General features: G+C 42.5%; 1 protein-coding gene across 1 annotated transcript in view; it reads right to left on the reverse strand.

Moving 5' to 3' along the window:
• Nucleotides 1-2,125: 2,125 nt before the first annotated feature.
• Nucleotides 2,126-25,007, reverse strand: part of sem1 (SEM1 26S proteasome subunit) — a 48,550-nt gene continuing 25,668 nt past the window's right edge. Inside the window, exons 2-4 of the mRNA XM_083680302.1 lie at nt 4,666-4,750; nt 4,130-4,223; nt 2,126-2,386 (exon numbers count right to left, since the gene is read on the reverse strand). Coding sequence (XP_083536428.1) covers nt 2,344-2,386; nt 4,130-4,223; nt 4,666-4,741 — 213 coding nt within the window. The 5' untranslated portion in view covers nt 4,742-4,750 and the 3' untranslated portion in view covers nt 2,126-2,343. The remainder of the gene's footprint in view (nt 2,387-4,129; nt 4,224-4,665; nt 4,751-25,007) is intronic.

Consider the following 25,007-nt stretch of genomic DNA (forward strand, 5'->3'; position numbering starts at 1 on the left):
TGATTTTTTTTTTTTTTGTATTATGCTGATAAGTCATTCAATGTTGTTCAAAGTGGAGCCAACTGTCCATGTCAAGGTGAATCATGTGGGTCATAAATTAATGTCAAAACTTTACGCAAATAAAAGCAATTACAGTGAGGGATAAAGGGGTAGATGATAGAGTGAAAGTGAAAAGCCTGGCAGTCTGTGAGGCAGAATATTTAGGGGGGCCACAGAGGCCCTTCTCAAGTCAAACACAAGAGACCAATCTTACGCTCTCAGCACAAACAAAATGGCCGTGGGTTCTCTATCGTTTTCTCTCTTACCGATTCTCTCGCTCCGGTGACTTTCCAACAATTAAAATAATGATCCGGCCCAGGGCACTCAGTTTCAAGGGTGTAGGCAGATTTGAGTATATTTGTTTGTGTGTGGAAGTCAGTTGGTCCTGCATTCTAAACTTCATGTGACAATCAAATACTGTATATTTTTGATGTCCTTCATTTAATACACTTAAAATCCCAAACTTCAACAGCAGTAATTGATAAGAGACATTTATTCAGTGGCGCAGAGGCCTGTAAAGACACTTCAGTCCACCAAATCAACTTAAAGTCAAACACATATACTGTAATACACAGCAGTCAGAATATCATCATTCATGTGTAATATGTGCTTTATGCACTTGGGAGCTGTTGGATTGTTGTGGGCAGACGAGTGTTTGGGATAATCACTGGTGAACAGAGAGCTTCACTCTCTGGAGAATACAGCAGACCTTCTGTTAACACTGCACATCTGTACAACTACACACACATCAGAGAGTAATCATCTTTGTAGATGTAGATCACCCCAGCATGTTCAAAAGTCATATTTATGAATTTTTTAATCATTTTTTTTACTTTTAAGCCATACTCTGTATGTGCATATCATCAAAGAGCAGCATTACTCTTTTTAAACATGATCCCAAGCTATACTATACAATGTCCTCAGCATTTTGGTTATAATAAGGTACGATAGTTGCACTAATGTCATTTAAGTATTAATAAATCATATTAATCTGAATCAAATATTATAGTTCATTAATTGAAATTACTGTGGCTGTAACACTTTCATAATCCAAAGAGAAACAATGTGAAAAACACTAACGTATGTATGTTTAGATTTAAAAAAAGAAAAACAATAATAATAATAATAATAATTCTACATAAGTTATCAGCACCGCAAAAGGAAGATAATGCAACAGTGCCAAACACAGGCAGAGGAGGACGCGGGAGGAAGCTTCACTGCTGCGGGGGAGGCCTTACTGGCATCCATTTCACCCCATTAAGACCCTGGGACTGAGAGTCCACAAATGTAGAGAAATCATTTTGCCGGGAGAGTGTAGCTGGGTAAATTGGCCTCCGATTCAGTGCGGGGGTCCCTGCTGTGCAGAGCGGAAGAACAGAGCCTGGACAGGAGTAGGGCAGGCCCAGGCAGGGCAGGCTGGGGGCCCCCATGCTGGGACCACCTCCCTGCCTCTGACAAACACGGCAGTGGATAATCTCTCCTTCAGAGACTCAGACCAACCCCATGGGCTCAGAGGGAAGGGCCCGTTATACAGCAGAGAGGAACTCGCTCACTCTGGCTGTCACTGCGTGTCATATTGTCCACATACACGCTCTGAGAAACCCACGCAAAGACAGCTTCTACACATCTCCTGCTCTCTTCATGTCACTTCCTCCTTTCCTTTCCTTTCCTCCCTCCCTCCCTCCCTCTCACTTTAACACAGACAAAATAAGGTTTACTGTGGCAATATGTCCACCTGAAAAGTGTGTGGTCGTTTTCAAAACCCAGAGCATCATGATGTAAAATGTGTGCAGCACTTGACTCCTTGCTAACATCATAGACCATTCATATGGTGGATTAAAATGGATGTTGAGTGTGTCACAGGGCAATAATTAGTGGACCATTAAATGTAGGTTAAGTGTAAGGTTGGCAGTAAAGCCACATTTCAGATCAATGGCTCTAACAAAAAGTGGTATTTAAATGAATGTTAAAGCCAATCCGTGGACCAAAGTGGTCTTTATTCTGAAACAAAACATTGGAAAATATGTATCTCTTTGAAAGCAATAGCTCCACAAGTTATATGTACAATAATAACAAAACAGTAAGGCACTGTTGCATCTTTAATATCTTATCCGAGTCTTACATTATGGAAATCAATGCAGTAGGTTGAACAATAAAAACAACCAAAGGGGAATTTTCAAACACTTTACTCATGTCAAGGTTTCTTACAAAAAAAGAATCAGGTTAACAGCCTCCATCAGAAGTGTGACGTTACAATATTCAAACATAAAAGTCCATATCCAATCCAACAGGCTGCGTTGATGGTTACGACGTCTCCATCTTGTAACCATGTTTTTCCAGCTCCGCTCTGCAGGGAGAGAAAAGGATCAAGTCAATTGAGGTGATTACAAGCAATGGTTGAAGCACAAGTACCCTCCTCTATTGATTGAGAGAACCATTATAAAATCCAACTGAAAATAAGTGCCTAATGCCAGCAGCCATGGATGTATAATGATTACTTGTACGATGCTGAAACCTTTAACATAATATCTTGTGTTTTGAGTCTACACATTTCTTAATAGCCACCATCACAGGTTTAAATAAAACAAATGATGAATAATTTTCTGAAGGGCGTTAAAGTAAAAACTGACTTGTCAGTCAATATACGCTACAGATTATTATTATTATTATTAGTAGTAGTAGATGTATTATTATTAACATCAATGTAAATAAAGATACTGATAATGGATTGCTTGAGCATTTACTGTATTAGGCCATATATATATATATACAATTGATTCATTGTTTAACAGATACCCTGCTTCACCCTTTTCAAAAAGAAAAAAAACGAATATGATCAATATATATACATATATATAATATATATAATGCATCGTGTTCTGACCAAGCTGGCCCAAACCATGGGTGAAGTAGGAGGTCGCATATGGCCTCTAACCCTAAATGATATATTTTCGCCAGGTATGAGCCACAAATTTGGGCGCTTATTAGTTGAGTGTGGGCCGTGGGCTTGACGAGCAGCTAAAACGTGAAAGGTGACAGCGGAGCAAGGGAGAGGATTCAAAGTTAGGAATCTCAGAGTTAGTTCAGATACGTACATAAGGCAAGACCTGGTTAACAAAACGAAAAACTACTGATTTCAGCATTGTAGCTCAACTAGTTTACAGCTGTGTTTAAGTGCTGTTCAATGCAAGATAGACACACTGGCTGACTGAGGTCTTAAAGGGGCAGTGTTGTATTTTAGGAAAGACAGAAGTGCAAGTTTTTTCATCATTACACTACAATTGAAAGTGCTTTATGGGTTTCAGGTCAAGCATAGCTGATGTTTAAACAGCAGCGTATTTATGTCTGTCATTTTCCCAGTAATTTCAAATCATGTTTCCAGTATAGCCCTAACTCTGATTTCGATAAATATGACCAATAAATAGCATAATGAGATAATTACAACTGTCTCATCCTTCCATAACCAAAACAGCAACAACTTAAGAGCTCGCCGAGGGAACCCAAATTCATTAATGTTAACGTATTTAATAACCAGACTGAAATGACGCATAATATTTCTCATACTTTTCATGTTTATTCATCTAAGCTAGATATTCCTACACTCGATACCGGTTTTTTTTGCTCACTCACTTCACTTTTCTGAAAATTAAATCTGTTAAACAAGGCCTTAGTGTAGAAAACAGTGTATGCAATGGTCTTAAGAAACAACTATGCACAACCCCCATCAGACAGACAGACACATACATTCCCTCCAGCCCCCTGTGTCGCTCCATGAAAACAATATTCTCAATTTACAAGTTTGTAGCGTTTCCCTAATTCTGCTAATAATGTAATATCTGGCCAGGTTTATAACTGTCAGTAAGGGCACTGTCTCTTTTATTGAGTAATTGCTCATATGGAACTACAGCCTAGCCTCACGTATAGCTTCAAATCATGTTTTCAAAAAGTAATCATGACCTCTGTAGCTAGTCAACACTGACATAATCACATGCATTTCTTGATTTGAGATGGACTATGAGGGAAGGACGTCACCTGACAAATGTGCTGTCACAAATATAGTACATGGCTCAATGGTTTATCAGCTATGTACCTGAGTTGATTTGAAAAGTCGTCCTCTACATTGTCATCATCCCAGTTGTCTTCCCACACGTGGGCATCCTCATCTTCATCCAGCCCGGTCCAATCTGAAACCGGCAGAAACAAGAATTAGAAAAAAATGGAAACATCAACACAGGACTAACTGAAGTTAGCACGCCATGCTAACATTAGCAAACCAAGCTAACAACATCTACTGCACTATTTACACATTAGCTGATTATTCTAGCTAGGTAGTTTGTCCCTGTGCCTCAAATATAGCCGTTATCTGTCCTATGTGAAGATGCCCTCATTTCAGCTGTAAAATGTTGAGGCATCTGTGCATACTCAACACATTTAGCAAGCTTGCTAACATTAACATAGCTAAGCACTTCTTCCTATCTATGAGTACGAGTGTCGTGTTAGCATGCTAACTTAGCAAGCTAGGCTAGCTGAGTCACTGTGGGGCTCAATCCGAAAAGTCACTAAACGAGTAAAAACAATGAGAAATGGTTTGAACAAGAAGCATAAACGAAACTACAGTTAATTTACCCTCGGCTGGGAATTCTTCAAATTCGTCATCCTCCTCTAATAATCCCAGATCCACAGTCTGCTTCTTATCGGACATGTTTGCTGCCTTGACGTTTGTTGCCAGTGTTCCTGTGTGCGGCGCTCTATCTCTAACTCTATGGTGGTGGGACGAGGGACGAGGGACTTATGGGATAGTGGCGGTTAAAAATAGAGCACGCACATGTAGAGCGCTCTGCACCATCATCTGAATGCTGTACAAAAAGCTAAATCACAGAGCAAAATAAAATAAAAAAAGTATTTTTTTTTGGTATTGTAGAATAACAATCCCCAAATAAAATGTAACACTGTATTATGAGACAGGTATGTTTTTAATGTCAACATATTTGCCTGTTGCAGTAGCTGGTATAATTTGGTATAGCCTACAAGGCCATGTCTGTTCAGTCAAATTGTGGTTTGAGCTTGAATGGAAATGTCAATGTATTGAAAGCATTGCCAAATCAGTCTCACACACACACACACACACACACACACACACACACACACACACACACACACACACACACACACACACACACACACAAACATTAAGGTAAAGTTTTTCATTCAGGAACAAATGCACATTCTGATCCATGTGGCCTGTTTAAATAATGAACCAGAAGCCACAGCTTAGTATGTAGTTTAGATAAATGAGAGGACACATCTACCACAAAACCACATGCACCACAATGAAAATTGCCTTGCAGCTGTCATATGTTGACAGACGGTGAAAACCTCAACTTAGGCTTTGCTCACTTATTCTATTTTCAAATTATTTTGTAATCATCCTAAGCCTTTACACATGACAATGCCACAACATTGAGAGGAAGTCGGAGAGAGAGAGAGAGAGAGAGAGAGAGAGAGAGAGAGAGAGAGAGAGAGAGAGAGCACAATGCTATACTACACATTTGAGGAAGTAATGCAATTATGACGGGATAATGTGTAAAACAAACTGGACAGCAGAAAACAAAACTGAGAATTGAATTCCAAACAAAACTGGGTATTCCAGAAACATCTCACACAGCTCAGAGAATACAGTAGGAGGAGGAGTCTCAGGTACAGGAGCCTGGGAAGTGTCTGCAGTGTCTACCCAGCATACCTGAGTCTGCAGTTACACTGTGGCGCCTGGAGTCTCCCGGGTCAGGGCGGGAGGTATGGGGGGATGAGGGGGTTAGACAGCAGCGCTGCCCAGACTGACTCCTCGACTTTCTTCGCTCCGCGTCGCGTCTGGCCACTAACTCCTCACAGAGAGAGGGAGAGACTCCAACCCAGCCCGGCCCGGCCAGTCTGGCAGTCTGTCTCACAGCCTGGATGTTTATCATGGCCCAGATCACGATATGGATGGCCCTCAGGGTACACATAGAGAGGTGAGGGGGGTGGGAGTTGGAGGGGTAGGGTAGCTCTAAACCGTCATCACTACCCCCCCCCCACCCCCTTCAGCTCCCATCTGACAGATCCCCCTCTCAGATTAGGGGACAGACGAGACCTCTTCCCTGCCAGAGAAAGTGACAACACACAGGAACATGAAGCTGTCTAGCCTGCCTGTCCTACCTGTGGGCCCTTTGTCTGATCATCAGGCCATCCCCTCCAGCGTTCAGACATTGCCGACATACATTGTCATTTTACTTGCCAGAAATGGTGGTCCCATAGACTCAAGACTAAGCATGCGGATGTAAATGACAAGCAAGCTTCTGTAAAGATCTTCTGTCTCCCTTGAATATTTTTGTAGTCTTTTTTTTATTGTTTGGAGTTGTTCTTTTGATAACGTGAATGAAGAACTCGACGGTTGCAATGTTGAATGAATCTGTTTAATCTCATCTCTCTTTTTTGTGTTTTTGAAGCTCCAAAGAAATGAGGCAAGAGAGCAACGGATTATATGACCTTAAGAAAATGCCCGGAGACGTAAATGATCACCACAGATTAGGGGGATTTAACTCTCCAATTAATAAGGTAAATCCCAGAAAAACATGTCAGCTTTGCTCTTCGGAAATCTGTGGGGACTGATATGCTTCCAGGATATGTCTGTCAAGATTCTGCATTAAACTTAATCCCAGCCGGTCACTAAATCCAGGGCATTGTGTTTTGTATGGTGACCCTCTCCATAACAGAAAGGCCACTGAATTATTTCAAAGGAAAACAGGAGAGCCTGATCAAATATGCACCCTAAATAATCCAATGAAATGTATTCCTATAGGGAATCTAAACAGAACGAAAAATGTGGCATTCTTTTTTTTTCAGTTGTTTTATTCTCTAACTTTATGTCTCATTCATTGAACTGTCTGTCACTAAGAATTTAAATTTCATATTTTTTCCCTGTCTGTCTTGAAAAGGCCTGTCATCTGAGGCTTGAGGTACAGTTTGCCAAGAGGCTAATGGCCCTTTATGACAATACAATCTGATGTCTGTTCTAGCTAGCCCCAGGTAATCCAGTCCACCTCGGCAGCTTAGCTGCGCTCGGGCTTAAGTTGCATATTTTGTTTTTATCAGGACTCTGCTGATAAATGCTATCAGCGAGGCAGAAATGAAATATGGGGGGTCTATCTCGAGTTCCAAAAATGGACAGGTACTGGACCCCATTTCATATATATAACCGTTGCTCTGGTGAACAATGACACCTCTATCACAGGGGCTTCCCATTGGTGGATCTTATTCTGAATTTAGTTAGCAACCATATGCTGCAAACGTACATCCTGCACTCAAAAATGACATATGATTTGCGTGCTATGTTTGGATATTCATAACAAAAAGTTTAAATAAATGAGAATTTAATGACAGCACATAAATTACATGCATACCCAGTAGAGTTTCACAGTTTATACAACTACACTCGTGGACTTCAAATGTGTTTATCTAACATTAGATTAATATTAACACATATTTAGCTCTTAACTTTTTCTACATACCATATGTACAAGTACCTACTTTCAAATTAACAATGATTTCACATGACCATTTGTGACTGGCAGTTAACATGATGCTGGTGTCTATAACAAATGACAAAATACAATTTATCCCAATGTTACATGATATAGTGCTACCCTGATTTGAGTTATACCAGACAAATCTTTGCTAATATATGTATTGCACTGCCTCTGCATCCATACTACTATGTCACGACCGTGACCAAGTCTACTATATGTGAAAAACACTTACATACTCTTACCAGGGGTGATGTCCCCTTCTATGAAAAGCGCTCTCATTTGAAAGTGCTCATTAAACACAGCACACATTCATGCTGGCACAGAGTGATTAGCTTGAGATTCCCTCTGTGCAGAGACATGGTTGTGTGTATGGAAATATTAATGTTCGCATTGAAATGCATTAAATCCTCTGCTGTAAAAAGAAAGGAGAAGCAGTATGTGTGACACAATATCACAATTATGAATATTTCATTATTTCATTTCATTCATTCCATTCATTTTCATGAACTCTCCTGTAAAATCAATACATTTCTGACATCATTTTTCCATTATTGCTCTCCACAGAGGTCAAGCGATAACAGAAAATAATACTCATTTACTCCGCCCTACTCAGTGAGATTGCATTGATCCAGCCCTGAAGTGTATCTTTTGTATGATGATGTATCCCATGATCACCACCACAATGGGCCTTTGTGTCTGTGATGACATGTGTTGCATGTCTATAGACAGGCCTTGGCTACCTGGCTCTCCCACCCTGTAGCTAGCTGTGTCCCAACACTCTGAAATGGTTTCCCCCCTCCTCATCTACTTGCCATCATTTCTTTCACACATCAAGGCCTTTCATAGTGGTTACCGAAGAGAGAAGATGTGATAAGGAAGCCTTTTAAGTCATTTTTGGAAGACACATCTAGTCTGTCAAGCCCTCTCTCATTTGGCTACGGTAGGAAAGTCTAAAGTGCCTGTCCCTCAGCACGGGGTTCACCGAGCGCATGACGGGCTGCTCTGCTCTAATACCTGAGCTCTCCTCACCTGTCATCTGAGCGGAGGAACGAGGACGAATGACACAACATGCCTGACGGTGACGGCTCTCCTTTTTACCTTGGCTGTGCATTACTGTGAAATGATAATTATCCAATCCACCCTTCAAACAGGCATCAACTTTAATGTGATGATGTCACACATTTCAAATATTTGTGTTGCTCACTTTCAGCTATGAGGTGAATTTTGCATTCATATCATACCTCGATGTCTTTAAGCGTCTCGATGCAACTCTCAATATTTGTTTTTGTGTAATCGATAACTCGATAACTTTCCTGGTATTTAGGTGGTTTTGCCTTTGCATGGAATTCAGTAATCCCGAACATGTGGCCGTCCCTAACCCCGGAAATACCTCTGATTGGTCTGATTGATAAATGAACCTCTCCTTGTGCTTTTGTGGGTCTGCAGCTCTGAGGGCCTCTGAAGGTCTGGACTATGTCCAGGAAACCTGTAACAGCCACTTATTAAGTAGTTAGACCCTTAAGACCAGGGTGCAGGGACTGCTGGTGGTCACCTGGGTTTGGGTTTGCTTGAGCATCGTCTTCCCATTGGTCAGATTGTGAGTCCTTGTATGTGTGTTGCGAAGCCACCACCTGGTACAATCCCCTCTCTTCTCCACCGAGGTCAGGGGTCTTCTGTTTGTTCAGCTTGGCTGGGTCATTTACACACATGTAATTATTAGTATTTTATCAAAACAACTAACCATTCCCCAGTTTCTATGCCACCAATGTGTCTTTGTTGAGCCATAGAGTTTCTCCTGGTATTGAGTGTTGTCCGATGGGGGCTGCAGATATTTATTGAACAGTAATACATACATACATACATAAATAAATAAATAAATAAATAAATGCAACACATGCTAATACTAATTCAGTTACTGATTGGCATATAATTGTGTAAAAATCTAATAACAAGCGTAAAAAAAGAAAGAAAAAGGAATTGGACAGATTCCAGAATTATTTTTATTTTGTGAACAATATGTAAATGTTTTGTCAAATTTGTTTCCGTTTATCTTTTTGATTTAGATTCACCTCACAAGACTATTATATGCATTTGGGGTGGTTAATGATGGTAAAGAAACAAGGTATGCAAGAGTAGACACGCAACTTCCCCCAGTGCCAAAGTCATTACTGTTTGATAATTGTTTCTTCTACTTCATTGAGTTTCGCATCAGGATGCACTGTGAGTCTGTCAATTTCAGAAGTTCCAAACCGAAAAAGAGTCCATTGTGCATAAACTACCTCAATTAAGGGGAAGTGCAGAGAATCCAATGGGCTCCAGATTCATATAACCAACGTACAGCTTTAACTTTCATGAAGGTTCTCTCGGACACTGACTCCAGGGGAAGGTCGAAACTCTTAAGCAGCTATGATTAATCATGTCGGCCAGATTGTGAGCTCAGCCATTAGAAACACTGAACCAATCTCACTACATCTGTGGAGCACTAGAGCCCACATAGACCTAAACTGTGGAAACAGGTCTGTCTGAGTTCTCAAATTGAGCACAAAAAGAGCACCAAGCCCCACTTGTATGTGGAAGTCAGGGCAAGAAACCAAGAATAATTTTCTAGAGTATGGCTGAAGGCAAAGCTTAAACGGCTCAACCAATGACAAGCGTTTAAGTAGGCCAGAGCAGAGCATGCACCCTGGACAGACTGCAGATGAAACATTAGGAGGTGGAAGGGAAAGTGGTGATTTGTCATTAAGACTTATCAAAGAAATGAGAATGCCATGGGGTCCAATTTATGCTTATTATAATTCTTCTCCACCCCAACCCCCCCCCCCCCCACCACCACACCACCCGCCCCTCTCACAGGCCACATGACATGATTTTTTAGGAATGAAATATTTGAATGCATAACATACAAAAGAGTTTTTGGATGCCAGAAATCCAATGGTTGTGGGAATTTTGCAACGCATAGACTCAAGACAAAATCTTAATTGTGGAAAATGATAACAATCAAATGTGCAGATACACAGACATTTTCTGTAACGTGTTGTTGAATCAGCTGAATGGAATGCAATTTGGAGGAGCTCAGTGTATTTTTGTTCTTGCACACATTTTCATTCATTTTTCTCATGTAGTGTAAGCTTGGCAGCTGCTTCTCTATTCTGGCTCTGAATGAAAGCTGGTTGCCTTGTTCTGTATGGCTGCCAGGTAACAGTTTGTTTTGGCTTTTTGGAGCTTTGTGAAACATGTTCTAATAAACCGTTTTTTTTTTTTGTCTTTTCATTTCTTGACTTGGATGTAAGAAATTATTAACAGGCAAATAAAGTTGCGTGAGACCATTGAAATAAAAAAAGACCACTTTTAGAAATGGCTCTGGTTCACTGAAATCATTTTCATTCAAAATATGAAAATGTCAACTGTGATTTCAAACAGGCACATTGCTCTCTGGCTTGTTTTAACATTTCTGTCATAGCTTGCCAAAAAAAACACTACCTATGAAATCATAAGTGGAGGATTTCCATTGATCACTTTCATAGTTTCTCCCACACACCTTGCACAAGGAGTGCTATAAGTTAGTATGGCTGGAGATTATTTGTCTCACTGTAACGGCACACTACATGAGGGCAGGGGGGCATGCCCTGATCCCCCCCTTAAAGTGGCTCATGGTGACCCTCACAATCTGTACTGTATAGCCTAGCTCTGCAGCTGGCTGGCTCGCTGGCTGGGACAGTGTTGGGGACTTGGAGATAGCGTGACCAGCCTGGTCCACCAGACACACTCCCAGTACTGAGCTGCACTTGTTTCCGAGGTAGAGCTGACGGGTGGCGAACAAGCCTAGACTTTCATTTGGGGTGTTTGTACAAATAAGGCCTTATTCCTGCCCCCAGGCCCTGTCAGCTGGGTGCAGAAGGATGAGGAGGAAGCCCTCACACAGAACACGGGTCAGGGGGAAATTGATGGGACATCCATGACATCACACATTTAGTTTTCTTTTATTCTCTGAGTGCAAGGCTGTTTTGGGTGGCTGTTTTGGGTGGTTGTTTCACTACGGTTCCTCTCTGGGTAGTTGTGTCAATAACATACTGCAAAAACATTAATATTTAACTTACAACTCCAACTCCTTTTTGAAAGTGCTAGATACAATTGGTGACTTGGAATTTGGTAGACACAACATCCAAGCTCCTGTGTTGTCAGTTTACAACAGGCTTACCTCTTTATCGACCATGTCCGTGACTTTTATTGACATATAAACTCCCTACTCGAGAATTATTGCGTAAATCGTAAATAAACCCAAATATTTGTGTTGTTTATATGAGCATCGTCAACATCTAGACCATGTTTTATAGACCTATGGCTCATGGTTTGTCCGTTAAGTGTTTTTTTGTTTGTTTATTTGCTGGCTTAATTTTGTTTTTGTGCATTATGACCTCCATCAGCAAACCAAAAAAAAAGCCAAGGGAAACATTTCCAGTGCCCTGGGTGCAAACACTTTGTCAGCAAAAGTGCAAACCACTGTAGAGAATGCAGACCAGCGCCTCCCTCTCAGTGTTAGATATTCACTCTGGTTTAAAGAGAGTGAGCAGGAGTAATCAGGGTCCATGTTTTGTTAAGTGTCCAATCATCTGCTTCCACAGGGACAGTATGAATACAGCTGGGACAGTAGAGGGTTGTGGGGTGAGACTGAGGGGAGAGGTGAGGGGTAAGGGTAGGAGGGAGGGTTGTAGTGAGGGTGAGACAAAGGGTAGCGGGGGTAGAGGTGAGGGGTAAGGCGGCAGGACGGGGGGGGGGGGGGGGGGGTTGTAGTGAGGGTGAGGCAGAGGGGAGAGGGGGTGAGCTGGAGTGTTACATGCAAAGGGGACGTCCCCCGGATGACAAATAGGCCCGCAGGACAGCACAGTTCAGCCAGCTGGTTGGCCCTTCTGCCGTGTGATTGATGGTGTTGATGTTCTAAATCGGCCTCAAATACACCGAGTACAGGAATCATAATAGCAGAGCTTTAGATTGGCCCCTGCAGATAGCAGGAAGAGGAGAGGGGGGGTGGGGGGGGGGGGGCTAGGCTAGTCAGTGTGAGTGGTGGTGGCGGAAGAAGGTCAGCTCACTGCATCTCTTTCTGTGCTCGCTTCGTCACCCCTCCTTAACATACATATATGGTGCTCCTCACTTAGAGAAAAATGCCAGGGGTCAAGACGCTATCATTAATGTCAAACTGAGGTCAGGCTCATGCTCTTTTGTCCGCAATGTCTGACCATTACATCTGCGAGAGTCTGAAAAAAGAGTAGTACAACTTCCCCTAATTGTAACAGGACCTCCTTTATCATAGTTGCAGGCTGTATGAATAAACACGCTGTACCTTTGATCAGAGCAGGGCAGTCTGGGATTGCGGGGGTGTTGTGAGTTTCTCTGATCTCAACACACGCAAAGGGGGAACTACAGTGCATGTGCTGAGTTGGATTGGACCGTGCCATGGAAACAGTGCAGATTGACCAAAAAAATGATTTTTTTTTACTCAGTGACCAATCAAATAACTGTAATAACTGTGGCCACAATACATTTCTTAAATGTCCTGTCGGATATTTCTCTGACAGATTAACAGATTATCACCTACCTTGTTGAACCTATCGCCTATGTTGTACAACGTATCGCCTATGTTGTTCAAACTGTGTCGTATAATTGACTGTGAGGAGATAGTGAGTTAAATGTGTGTGTATTTGTAGTATTGATATGAGAAACACATAAAGATGTCGTAACAATTAGTGTTGAAATGACTCTTGCCTGGTTGAAGAACCTTGTTCCCCACATGGATGTTATATTGTACTTAACTGAAGCCCCAAAAAGTTAACCCTCGTGTTTTAACGTACAGTATAAGGGTTTCAAAGGCTTTCAACACTGTTCAAGAGACTATAAAGAGTTTGCGATGATTTAACTTTGTGTTGACCTCTCAGTAAAATGCCTGCTCTCTACCATTATGTGGATATCCGCAATTCAGGATAATGGGCATTTTAAAAAGTGGCTGCTAGTAACATCGCACACTACACGGATAGCTGTGTTAAGAGGTTAACCCTCTCTGTAATTAAATAAAATCAAACTGATTGTGGACACTAAAATAAAGTAGAAAAATATAGCACTCTAAATCCCCTCTATAGTTTTTTTTTTTTTTTTTTTTTACCAGTGCTTGATATTGAAGGACAAAAACGCTATGGCTATCAAATGGCTTTAAAAAAAAAGAGGAAGAAGCTTTTTAAAACTTTGTAAACGTTTGTCTTAGATGTCTTCAAAACTACAGTATGCATGCTTTCCTAAAGCAACTCAAAACAGTAACAGCTTTTCCTCAAAAGTAGTTTGACACTTCTGAACTAGGCAATACAGTAGGCAATACAGTATGCCACGTTAGTTAATGCAAATCACGCTCAGAACGGCCTTTTACTCCCAAATAAACCGGCTACATCTCAACTACTAAACAGGCTATTTGTCACTTCTATGTTACAAACGACCCCTCTCAAAATCAAGTTAGCTGCCGAATGGCCTTTTATGCATTTACAAGTTTTCCTACTAATTCCCTTTATTAGCACTTGTAAAAGGACAGTGTACACTGTGCAGCCAGTGGCTGTGGGGAAATAATGACTGTGTGCAGCCTCCTCTGTCTGGACTGTGGATGTGCTGATGTCTCTATCGCCTCGGGCTTCTGAGATTGGCGTCTGTGAAACACTCCCACCCATTGTTTACAGCCTCCTCACACACACACACACACACACACACACACACACACACACACACACACACACACACACACACACACACACACACGCCTCTTAGAAGGAGACCATGCTGCTCTCTGGATACAAGATCTCCCCATGGGCCTCAGATGGATCCCAAACCCACCAGTGTATGATCCACTCTATATTTTCTCTGGACATGGGTTATTTTCACCCCTTCTTCCTGAAATAGGCAACCCTTGGCCTATCCCCACATCCCTCTCTCACTCTCTCTCACACACACACACACACACACACACACACACACACACACACACACACTTTTTAAGGGGTTATTGAAAGCGAGGATCAAACTGGACTTCCGTTTTCCATGGCGGTGAAGGATCTCCCTGTGTTCTCTGTCTGACTCTCTCTCTCTCTGTCTGTCTGTCACTCTCTCTCTCTCACTTATCCTCTCTGTCTCAATCATGGATCTCTCCACACAGCTCCACTTACTGTATTGTCTCCCATAACAAAAACAACACATTTGCCTTGTCCTCTCTTCATCTTAATAAGTAGCTTCAAGTTTGATAATTACATGTTCAGTCTTTTACATGAGTTTCTCTGGTTTGCCTCTGAGAAAAAGCCATTGACTTGGCCTGCGTTGGGATCAGCTGTGATTGAGTGACAGAGTCCCCTCCCTAGTCAAGACTGTAAAAGTGAGAACAGCGGAGATCAATTCTCCCTGGTTGTTAAAAATGTGTCCCCGAATGCCACCAGCAATTACGCCAGAGGACCACATACGTTGCTCCTAATCCATTCCATAACCTATCGACATATGCAGCCGATTAATGGGTTTTTGCGGGGAGCGCCGCAGAGACGCCCAGACTCTGGGTTTCTCTGGTGGCGGAAGCGAATCTGTTTAGGATTAGAGAAATAACAGTGTGGCTGACACTGAAGCGTCCAACATCCAAGCCATGGAGCAGTGGAAACCCCAAACGACCGGGCACAGAACCCTGCCTTAGCTGAGACTTATCCAGGATACGTCTTCCATTTCTCCAAGACAAGATCACTGTGTAGTCCCTCACTGACAGGGTTGGGGGTTCACTTTTTTTTTTTTTTTTTTTTACTATGGAACTTAAAAATTCTTTAGTTGACAGAACTGAGATGAAGTGAAGACATGCCTCTGTCAGATGATAGTGATCTTTCACAGATGATTACCAGTATACCACTCACGGACTTAACTAATATAATGGTTATTCTTATGAATAAAGTGTACAACTACCTGCAGCCTTTCAGAGTGTTGTCATGTCTAGTCTAGGCCAACCGCAATGATTGGGGGATTTGGAGCAATTATAGTTTCATTGTCGAACATTATAAGGGAAAATTCTTTTGGCTTTTGGCGTACAGAAAGCAGTCAAATCTGTGGTAGGCCTGAACATGGGGGTTTGTGTGTCAAAAGTACAATATAAGTACACACTAGGCCAAATGTCCAAAAAGAGAATATCAAACTTTATATTAGGTATGTCTTCAGGTCTACTATACTACTACCCCACTCTAAGGAGATACCACTGTGCAACAGTAGAGAGAGAGAGGAAGAGAGAGAGAGAGAGAGAGAGAGAGAGAGAGAGAGAGAGAGAAAAAAAGAGTGAAAGTGGGAGAGAAGGGGGAGAGGAAAAACCCTATAGCAGCAGCAGAAGCAGGGTTGTTACAGGTGTGTGGAGGAGGGTGATCATGCTTGATTACATCCCCCTGTGCAGCCCTCTGAGCTCCAGATCCTCAATGCTAACTTATTGCCTGTCTCCTTGCCCCGCTGCCTGGACCAAGTCGTTTGTGTTAATGGACCAGCTCAACCCTCCACCACCACCCACCCCACAGCTGTGTTAATGGACCAGCTCAACCCTCCTCCACCACCCACCCCACAGCTGACGGATGTCCTTTCAGAGCCAACGCTACAGATTAGCCTCTCTCTCTCTCTCTCTCTCTCCCTCTCTCTCTCTCACTCTCTCTCTCTCTCTCTCCCTCTCCCTCACAGGTGGCTCTGCCCAGCGTCCCTCATTTAGAAGCAGCCGCCTCTCACAGCCTCGGGTCCTGGCCTCTAAAGCACTCCTCTGGGAGCGACCAGAAGACCAGAGACCAGGCCTGGACTCTTAATGCAAATCCAACTCACTTGAATTGAATATGTGCTAAACCTGTGTGCCCCTTGGACAATTTTTTTCTCCCAGTCTTCGCCCTCCGTCTTCTTTCATGGCGATGTTATTTTTGGCCCTCGCTGGGACGTGTGTCATTGGGGAGTGCGTGCAGTGGCTAGATAATTAGGTCTACCTCAAAGCAGACATAAAAAAAGGAGAGATATTTATTAGCCAGCGCTTTAGCTGCTTGTCATGAGTGCGTGTCGGCGCTGTAAAACAAAGTTTGAAGGAGAGCAAGTCATGAAAACGTACTGTGGCCATCGCTGTCGGTGTTCAAGGAGAGACTTGAATGTGTTTCAGGCTCAGCGATGTGCTTTCTTTGCTCCGATTCACAAATGTGCTGTGTGTATTTACATTCTCACAAGGGATTTTTTCTTCTTCTCCATCGCATGCGTCTGGTATTTATTTGTTGTAATCAACTGGATGAAGTGGCGTTTGTCCCCATGTGCTTGTCATCCGTGCCTCCTTTAATAGGAAGCGGATTACATTTGCATTCACCAGAAATGTCTGCTAATGTGTGATAATTTATTATGGCAATTTTGAGGTGGTTATGTAAGCGTTGCCTTGTTTAATTTTGTGCTGAAAGCTAATAAATCCCTATCGCAGTGTGAGCTTTTGCATTCATGGGCACGTGTGTGCGTGAGTGTACAGTATCTGTCATGAAGACGGAGGGCTGTTCTCCCCTATAGCCCCCTATGCCTTAACCCATGTGGTGAATGTAAAGGTGCAATCAGTGTTTGCGCAAAGTACACATATGTCCTTCCTGCCAATATCTCAGCCGCGCATTTTCTGTGGTAATATGACCTTTAGAAATTAAACCGCAGTTATTGTCATCGTCTTTTGCCTTTGCATCCCTCCTCACCTGTTTCTGTTCTCATCTTTTGTTATCCTTTGAATTCTCCTTCGGCCTCCGTTCTCACCTCCTCTCATCCTCTCCCTCCCCCTCCGCCTCTTCCTCTCCTCTGGGTGAAAGTGCTGCTGTGGCTGGGTTGAAGGTGCCAACAGAGGGCATGTGATAGGCATTACCTCTGGGAGTTTGGTCAAGATGATTATGTTTAAGAGGTTTTTAATGCTCATTAACGGTTCTGGCTCTTTTCAGCCTGGTTCTTAACTTCTGGCACCCTCCGCCTGTGGCTGAAGTAACCACAAACACACACACACACACACACACACACACACACACACACACACACACACACACACACACACACACACACACACACACACACACACATACACACATTTATGCACACACATGCATGCACGCACACACACACACACACACACACACACACACACACACACACACAAACACACACACACACACACACACACACACACACATACCATAGGCCCTATTATACAGTATACATGTATGGCCCTTCAGCTTCACGCATCCTGCTCATCCAGATGTATCTAACACTGCATAATAAAAGCCTTAAGTTTGAAAACTAAATCCTGCAGCACTAAATATTCCTCCCACCTCCTTTCTTTCCTCATCAATCTCAACACTATCAGGCTTTACAGATTCCAGACATTAACACCATGTGTGAAGAAGGGATAAGGTAGTCTAGAAAATGTCTATAGAGTGTTCTTTTTACATGGCATGAATAATTGACCTGTTAGTTAGAACATATTATGATTAATTGTAGCTAGGACAGAAGTCCACATTCTGTTTTCAAAACGTTTAGGCTATGGGTTTTTAATCTGGAAGTCACTAGAGCTCAGATACATGAATACATGGATGTGTAATTTGGCCCAGTAGAGTGGGCTTTGAGTGAGTGCCACAATGCCCAGATATTATCCAGACGCTCTAAAACCTCAGTAAACGTAGACTTAGAAGGCTGCTACTGATATTTATTTAAGACCACTTAAATAAACAACTTATTACACATTCTGTACAATTTGTCACTGAGAGACTCAAAGTCAAGCATTAACTCAATACTTCAGCTGCAAACATATTTCATAGCTTCATAAAACTCCAGATTATCACTATATTGAATATCCCAGAATAGGTTGAATAGCTTTTTGAAACCCATGGTCAAGTATCATATATAGTTAGTATGAGTTGCTAATATATATATATATGTATATATATATATATTAGTTGCTGATGTCATCAGCATACAGTAGCACAGTTGTCTTCACAGTTGCCATCAAGATAGGTACTTTCTTCCCTGTGTGAACGCATAAATGTCATCATGGGAAAAGCAACATGCTCGCCTATTAGAATTAGCTCTATTATGTTATTAAATTCATGGCTTTTCTCAGTTTTATGAGACACAGTGTAATGCTCCCAAGCTTAATTTTCTCTACCCCAGTTTAGCTGCCCTCCTATAGCTCTCCCCATTTACAATAAATCATTTGATGATGGCTGCGTACTTCACTGGAGACATTTGAGAGATGGAAAAATGAATTCCTCTTAAGGGCTCGGTCTGTGTTGGTCAATAATCCTAACAGAGATCCATAAAATCTGAATTCCTCATAGGGTCTAAAATATGATTTACGATACCTCACAGAACATTTCTTTCAGTTGAATTAGCGAGAGCGGTATCTTGAAAGCTCCCTGTGCAGCAGAAATGGCAGCCTTGCACTTCATATATTGGTTTTGAGGGACAAAAAGAGGCTTGTAGACGCTGCCAGGGCTTGACCAAACCATAACGTCAACCTACCCACTAATCACTAGCTGCTAAACCAGTTCTTGATAGCTGGTGTATTTATGAACAGGGCAAATCAACAGGGGGACGAAGTGAAAACAGTCTGTTACCGACTTTGGTCCTCTGGTTCTTGGTTATCACAAGGTTTTATTGTTTTGCTTATGATTTCAGTAATTAATTTTGAAGTTGCTTCAATTGATGGATCATCCTCAATGGTCAGACTAGAGATGAGGCACTCTGTTTCTCCACTCCATCGTCAGCCACGGGTTAACTGTTGTAAATGAAGTTCAGATATTCTAATGGTCTCTTACTATAAGTCCATGTGAAACTGATAATGACACATTAAAACAGACCTTTCCCTCTACCACTTCACCCCTTATTACAGCACTTAGTCGCTCGAGGCCAGAAAAGAACTGTTCAACATTGTCATGTCGCTGTGTGTGTGTCTCTCTCTCCCTCTCTGCACACTACCACCCCAAAGGGCGGCTCCCTGGGCAGCACTCACCTGGAGCCCAGCCCCAGACAGAAAAGGATAACAAGGTCATCCAGAGAGAGATAAACATCCAGATAGATAAGGAGATGGATGGACTGTAAAAGAGAGGAAGGAATGCAGCCCAGGATAAGATATCATCATCAGGAGTCTGACTGGAAGAACTGGAGGACTCTTGTGAGTGCTTCATGTACCCAAACCGACAAGTAGGTAGAATGTACGGCAATGGAGAAGAGACATACAGTAGCCTAAGCACAGTACAATACTCTAGCTACTGTAGAGGTTTTACAACTATTACTACTGAGACTTTTGAATACCTTGGCAGTGATTTGTATATATTGATTTTGGCCTGTGTCCAAAGTCAACAACAGTCGGTACTTCATGAATGGATTGGACTGATCATAAACCGTTATTTCCATCAAATAATTTCTAAAACATCTGATTTTGATACAAGGGTTCACCTCCCTCCCCCCTTCTGGTCTTTTGTTGATTAATTAATACCACACGTGAGGCAGGGCACGCTTCAGAAGATTTATTCTGCACAAAAGCCTAATAAACATATTATTGAGAAGCCGAAGTTGAAAAATTGCAAAGGTTTGTTTTGGCTTGGGTGGCTTGTTCCATTCTCTAGTGGGCTGCAGACTACTGGTCTAGCGGCAGTCTTGTATTGACTGTGTGTCTCACTGCAAGAGGAGAAAAAAATGGCTTTGTATAATAACCAACCCTATGGCGAAAAAAAAAATTGGCAGCAGTTTTTGTGCAGAACATTAAAAAAAAGAGAGAGAGAGAGAGAGACGCTTCTGACCACAACTCATAAACCACACTTTATTTAGACTGGCACACACCCATTATTTGTTCACAGGGCTTTCTGTCTCAGGGAAATATGTTCCAGCGTTTCAGCTTGAAACACTGGAGAGGGGGGGTGGTAGGGTGGGTGGGGGCGAGGCGGTTTGGATGAACTCTTGCCAGGTGCCGTTGCCATGGCATTCCATTAGGCGACTCCATACTGCCTCTTCCGCAGCTAAATGCCAATGGGAGGGTTCTGTTGAGGGACTGAAAGTGGCTCTAGAATGCTCATCCCCATCTTCTACCAGTGGCAGTCTAATACTGTATGACCTGTGTGTGTTGCATGATTGACAGAGAGAAGCACTCTACACGCTGAGGGTTGGCTTCTCGGTTATGTGTGTCACTGTTGATTCTCTGAATGCTATGATGTGCTGAACCAGAACCATGCTTGCGTTTGATTGAATTTGATGGTTTGAATTAGATGATTGATATACTGGTGTGGGTATGATTTTCAGTATGGGGCCAATGCCATCAAATTGCCAGGCACTAAGGCGTTCAGTTTTTATGGGGGAATGAAAGATTCTTTAGTATTTTTTGTCACATCTGTGTAGTTCTATTTTATTTTAGCGAGACCATTGCATGAAATTTGCCATCCACCTCAATTTCTGAATATCAATTTCACTTTGTTTTAATCACTATATTACCATTCATGATATGATAATGCATCCGTGCTCAGATTTACATAATTCATATCTCCGTACCCCCATTAGTTAACAATATTATCTCCGTGTTCGTGAAGTATATGGGCATGCATGTAGTCAGAAATGTGATTATCATTGATATACAAAATAGACCTATTTCTATTCACCTATTCATGTCTCAGGTAGAATATTTACTGTACATATTAACAACTGAATAAGCCTCTGCCATTGCAAGTCTTAGCAACTGTTGCTATGTGTAACATTGTTGAACTCCACCTCTCCCTCGCTCTTCAAATGGGAATGACAAACCCATCATGTAACACGCTGAAAGCTCTCGGCGAGGCCTCTGGAGCCACATCGCGCCCCCTGTGACCCTCCCTTGGATGTCTCCTCATTACTTTTTAATGTATTCACGCTTAAGCTTCCACAGTGTTCGCCCTGCCTCGTTACGAGAGGAAGCAACTAGCTGTTCCATTGCACACAAGCACACAATTTGCACTTCATTTTATTAACAAAAACAGCTTCTGGCAGGCCTCGCCAAGCTCTCCAGGCAGACGCTGCAGAGTTTCCTGCAACGTGACGACAGAACAAACCCCAGCATCAGTAGGATACCTCAGAGACCCGGGAGGATGCTGTCATTATGTGTGTTTGCAATCATGGGAGCTGAATACCTTGGCTGGAAGTGAGAGAGAGTGAGTGAGAGTGAAAGAGAGAGGGAGAGAGAGAGGGAGAGAGAGAGGGAGAGAGAGAGGGAGAGAGAGAGAGGGAGAGAAAGCGAGTGTCGCGGCTCTTCGTCTGTGTTTTGAGCTCTCTGAAATGCATTCGCTATCACAGTGACATTGTGTTTACCACAGTGGGAGGCAAACACAGAGTCACAGAGGAGAGCCTGGAAATGTGAGACACAGTAAAAATGAGCAAAATACATACATCAAGATTCTCTGTATTCACTCCACACAACCAGCAAAAAAACCTCATTTCAATATAAATGGAAGACAGGGAGGGAGCGTGTCTTTATATCGGCTTCTGTGAACATCACTTTTGCTCGCTACAGAAATATCCACCAGAAGCTTAGTTTTGCTTGGAAGTCAGGATGTCAATGTTAATTTTCCCCTGTTGCTAAGGAGACACTCGCCAAGAGGATCTGATTTCCTCCCCCTGGTCACCCTGCTTTCAGTCAAAGGACTCTTTCTGTCGACAGCGTTCTCAGTGCTGCAGAAATCCCTCTGTGTCTCGCTATCAGACATAGAGGAACATCTCGAATCACGGTTCTTTGCAGGCTTGGGGACTCAACAAAGAGGAACCGTATTGGTTTTCAATGGTGAAAATGTCCCCCCTGTGAGCTATTCAGAGTAGTTACTTTACAGAGAGCCTTCTTGTCGTGATTGCCATGCCAGTGTGATGATGGTAAGATTAGGCTATATGAGTGTAGACTCCCCTTACAGTACATTTACTCACATAAGCAGCAACCCAGTCACTTTAGATATCAGTATCAAACACTGGTGCGAAAGATATCACTGGAAAATTGCAAACTTGAAGACAAGTTACCAGGAAGCCATTGTAAACACTAAACATTTTAGGCTGTCAAACCACGTCAAAGGTGGAAATCAGCGATACAAATAGCTGTTGTGCAGTGCCTTCCAATGAGCCCTCTCAGCCTCCATACCTCACCTCTCTGACTGACATGCTGTGCAAGTGAACATGCAGTACAGGAACACGGGGGGGACTTGAGTGATATGTGAAATGGTAGGCATTTTATTCACTCTCATCTCTAGAGAGTACTCCCTCTGCGATAGCAGGGAAAATCGTGCAGCCTATGCCTCTCTCATAAGTATGTCTCTAGTATATATCAATGGGAATGTTTGTTTGTCCCTGTTGTTGAGTCTCCATCGTTGTTATCTACAATTCCATTTCAGTGTTTTTAGTTCGATGGGACTGCCCACGGTTGCGTTTGGGTTTCCTTTGTGCCATTAAAGTGTCTTCAGTTCTCACTGGACTGCTTGTAGTTCCGTGCTTGTAGGTCATCCACCGCTGGTCTCTACACCACTGTGGCTGTGTCTTGGGTGTTGCTGTGTGTTTCCAGCGGTGTGTCACCTTTGGCATGAATACTCTGTTGTTCTTACCCCACATGTCTTTGTTTACAAGAGACCCACAGACCCCACCACCATATAATCAGTCTCATCTCCAATTAAATGTCAATAATAATAGTATGTTATAGTGGACTATAAGTATCTATGTATCAAAGTAAAGACATCCCAGTATCGCATGTTTTTTCAGCATTATTTATTCATATTTGATACAATCAGATAGTAGTATATCGTTTACAGTAAATGCACCTTCATTTTAGACGTATTCACATCAGAAATTAGTTATATTGTACGTACCAAATATAGAGGATATCTAGTCCTACCAGTGGTGCACAAGTGTACAGTACATGCATTTAGTATTTAGTATTCATTCAATTTTGCAAAGGGAATATTACTCACATGTTTCAGCACTGAAATTCCAATACTTTCTGCAGGGTTTGAAAGGAGCTGATTCTGAATACAGCACAATAATTGATTTCTTTAATCATTTAAATTCCACATTTTTTACAAAGACGAATTTGCACGAAACCTTGCGCTATCTACGGATACAACACAAGACAGAAGAGGAGACCTCAATCAATAATATCTGAGCAACTCAAACAGGAGACAAGTGAGGAAAAGACAGAAATGACAGGGAATTTAGCACCCAATCCTTTTAGCAGGCCACTGACACATGAATGAGGGGAAAGAGAGAGAAAGAAGAGGAGAGGCAAAGAGAAAAAAAAAGTAGACAACCAATTTGGGAGTAATGCAACTAAAAACAGACAAGTGTAATTTCATCCATCTGGGCCGATGTGTAAAAGCGCTGCTCTGAACATTCCCCATGATTCCCCCTGATTGATCTTCCCCCGGACTGAAACACCTATTATTAGCCACAAGCCTAATAGCACCAGGATGGCTCGCCGCTCTCCCAGGGGCCAATTCTCCGGTCATCTCCCCCTCACTCACTGCAGCTGTGGAAACCAACCAGGGAGACAGCGAGAAGGGGGAACAGGGGTGTGGAGGAGAAGAGGGGGATGGGGTGAGGAGGGGGGAGAAAGGGTTGAGAGAGGGGGGAATGGGGGCACGGAGGGGAAGAGAGGGGTTGGGGTGAGGAGAAGAGAAGAGACAGAGACCGAGGGGCTTAGGGTTAAGGAAGAGGGAGAGAAGGGGCTAGGGGGATGTGGGGGAAGATAGAGGAATAAAGGGTGAGGAGAGTGGGAGAAGGGGGGTGTAGAGGTGTAGAGGGGTGAGGGAAAGAGGGGGTAGGATGGAGGTGAGAAGGGAGAGAGGGGGGTAGGATGAAGAGGGAGAGAGAGGGAGGAGGAGGGGATGGGGCGATGATAGACCAGATGCAGATAGGGTGGAGAGGGAGACTAGGAGAGGAGGATAGTATGAGGAAGGGTCGAGAAAGGGAAAGACAGGTCTGGGAGTTGGGTATGGAGAGGCAGATAGACAGTGGTGATAGAAATAGTTGATCACTTTTAGGATATATAGTTGAAACACAGCAAGAGGGAGCGAAAGAGAGAAAGAAAGAAAGAAAGAAAGAGTGAGAGTGGGGAAAAAATTGAGGGGAGGGAAATAGGATAAGAATAGTTAATCATACAATTGAAATGAAGTATTTACCATTTATTTTGTCACAAGATTGGGTGAACAAAACGAACAATCTTTTTCACTGCTTGTTTCTCTTGTTCAACTTCAAGTGGAGCTGTGCTGGATATTTATTTTATAAATTGACAATGTATTTACTAATATGGGAAACCTTATAAAGATTTCATGATTGAATCTGCAATTGGAATGTGATTGCCATCCTATTCCTTGTTACCATGATGACACC

This window comes from Argentina silus, assembly GCF_951799395.1.
Source record: "Argentina silus genome assembly, chromosome: 11".
NCBI classification, from domain to species: Eukaryota; Metazoa; Chordata; class Actinopteri; order Argentiniformes; family Argentinidae; genus Argentina; species Argentina silus.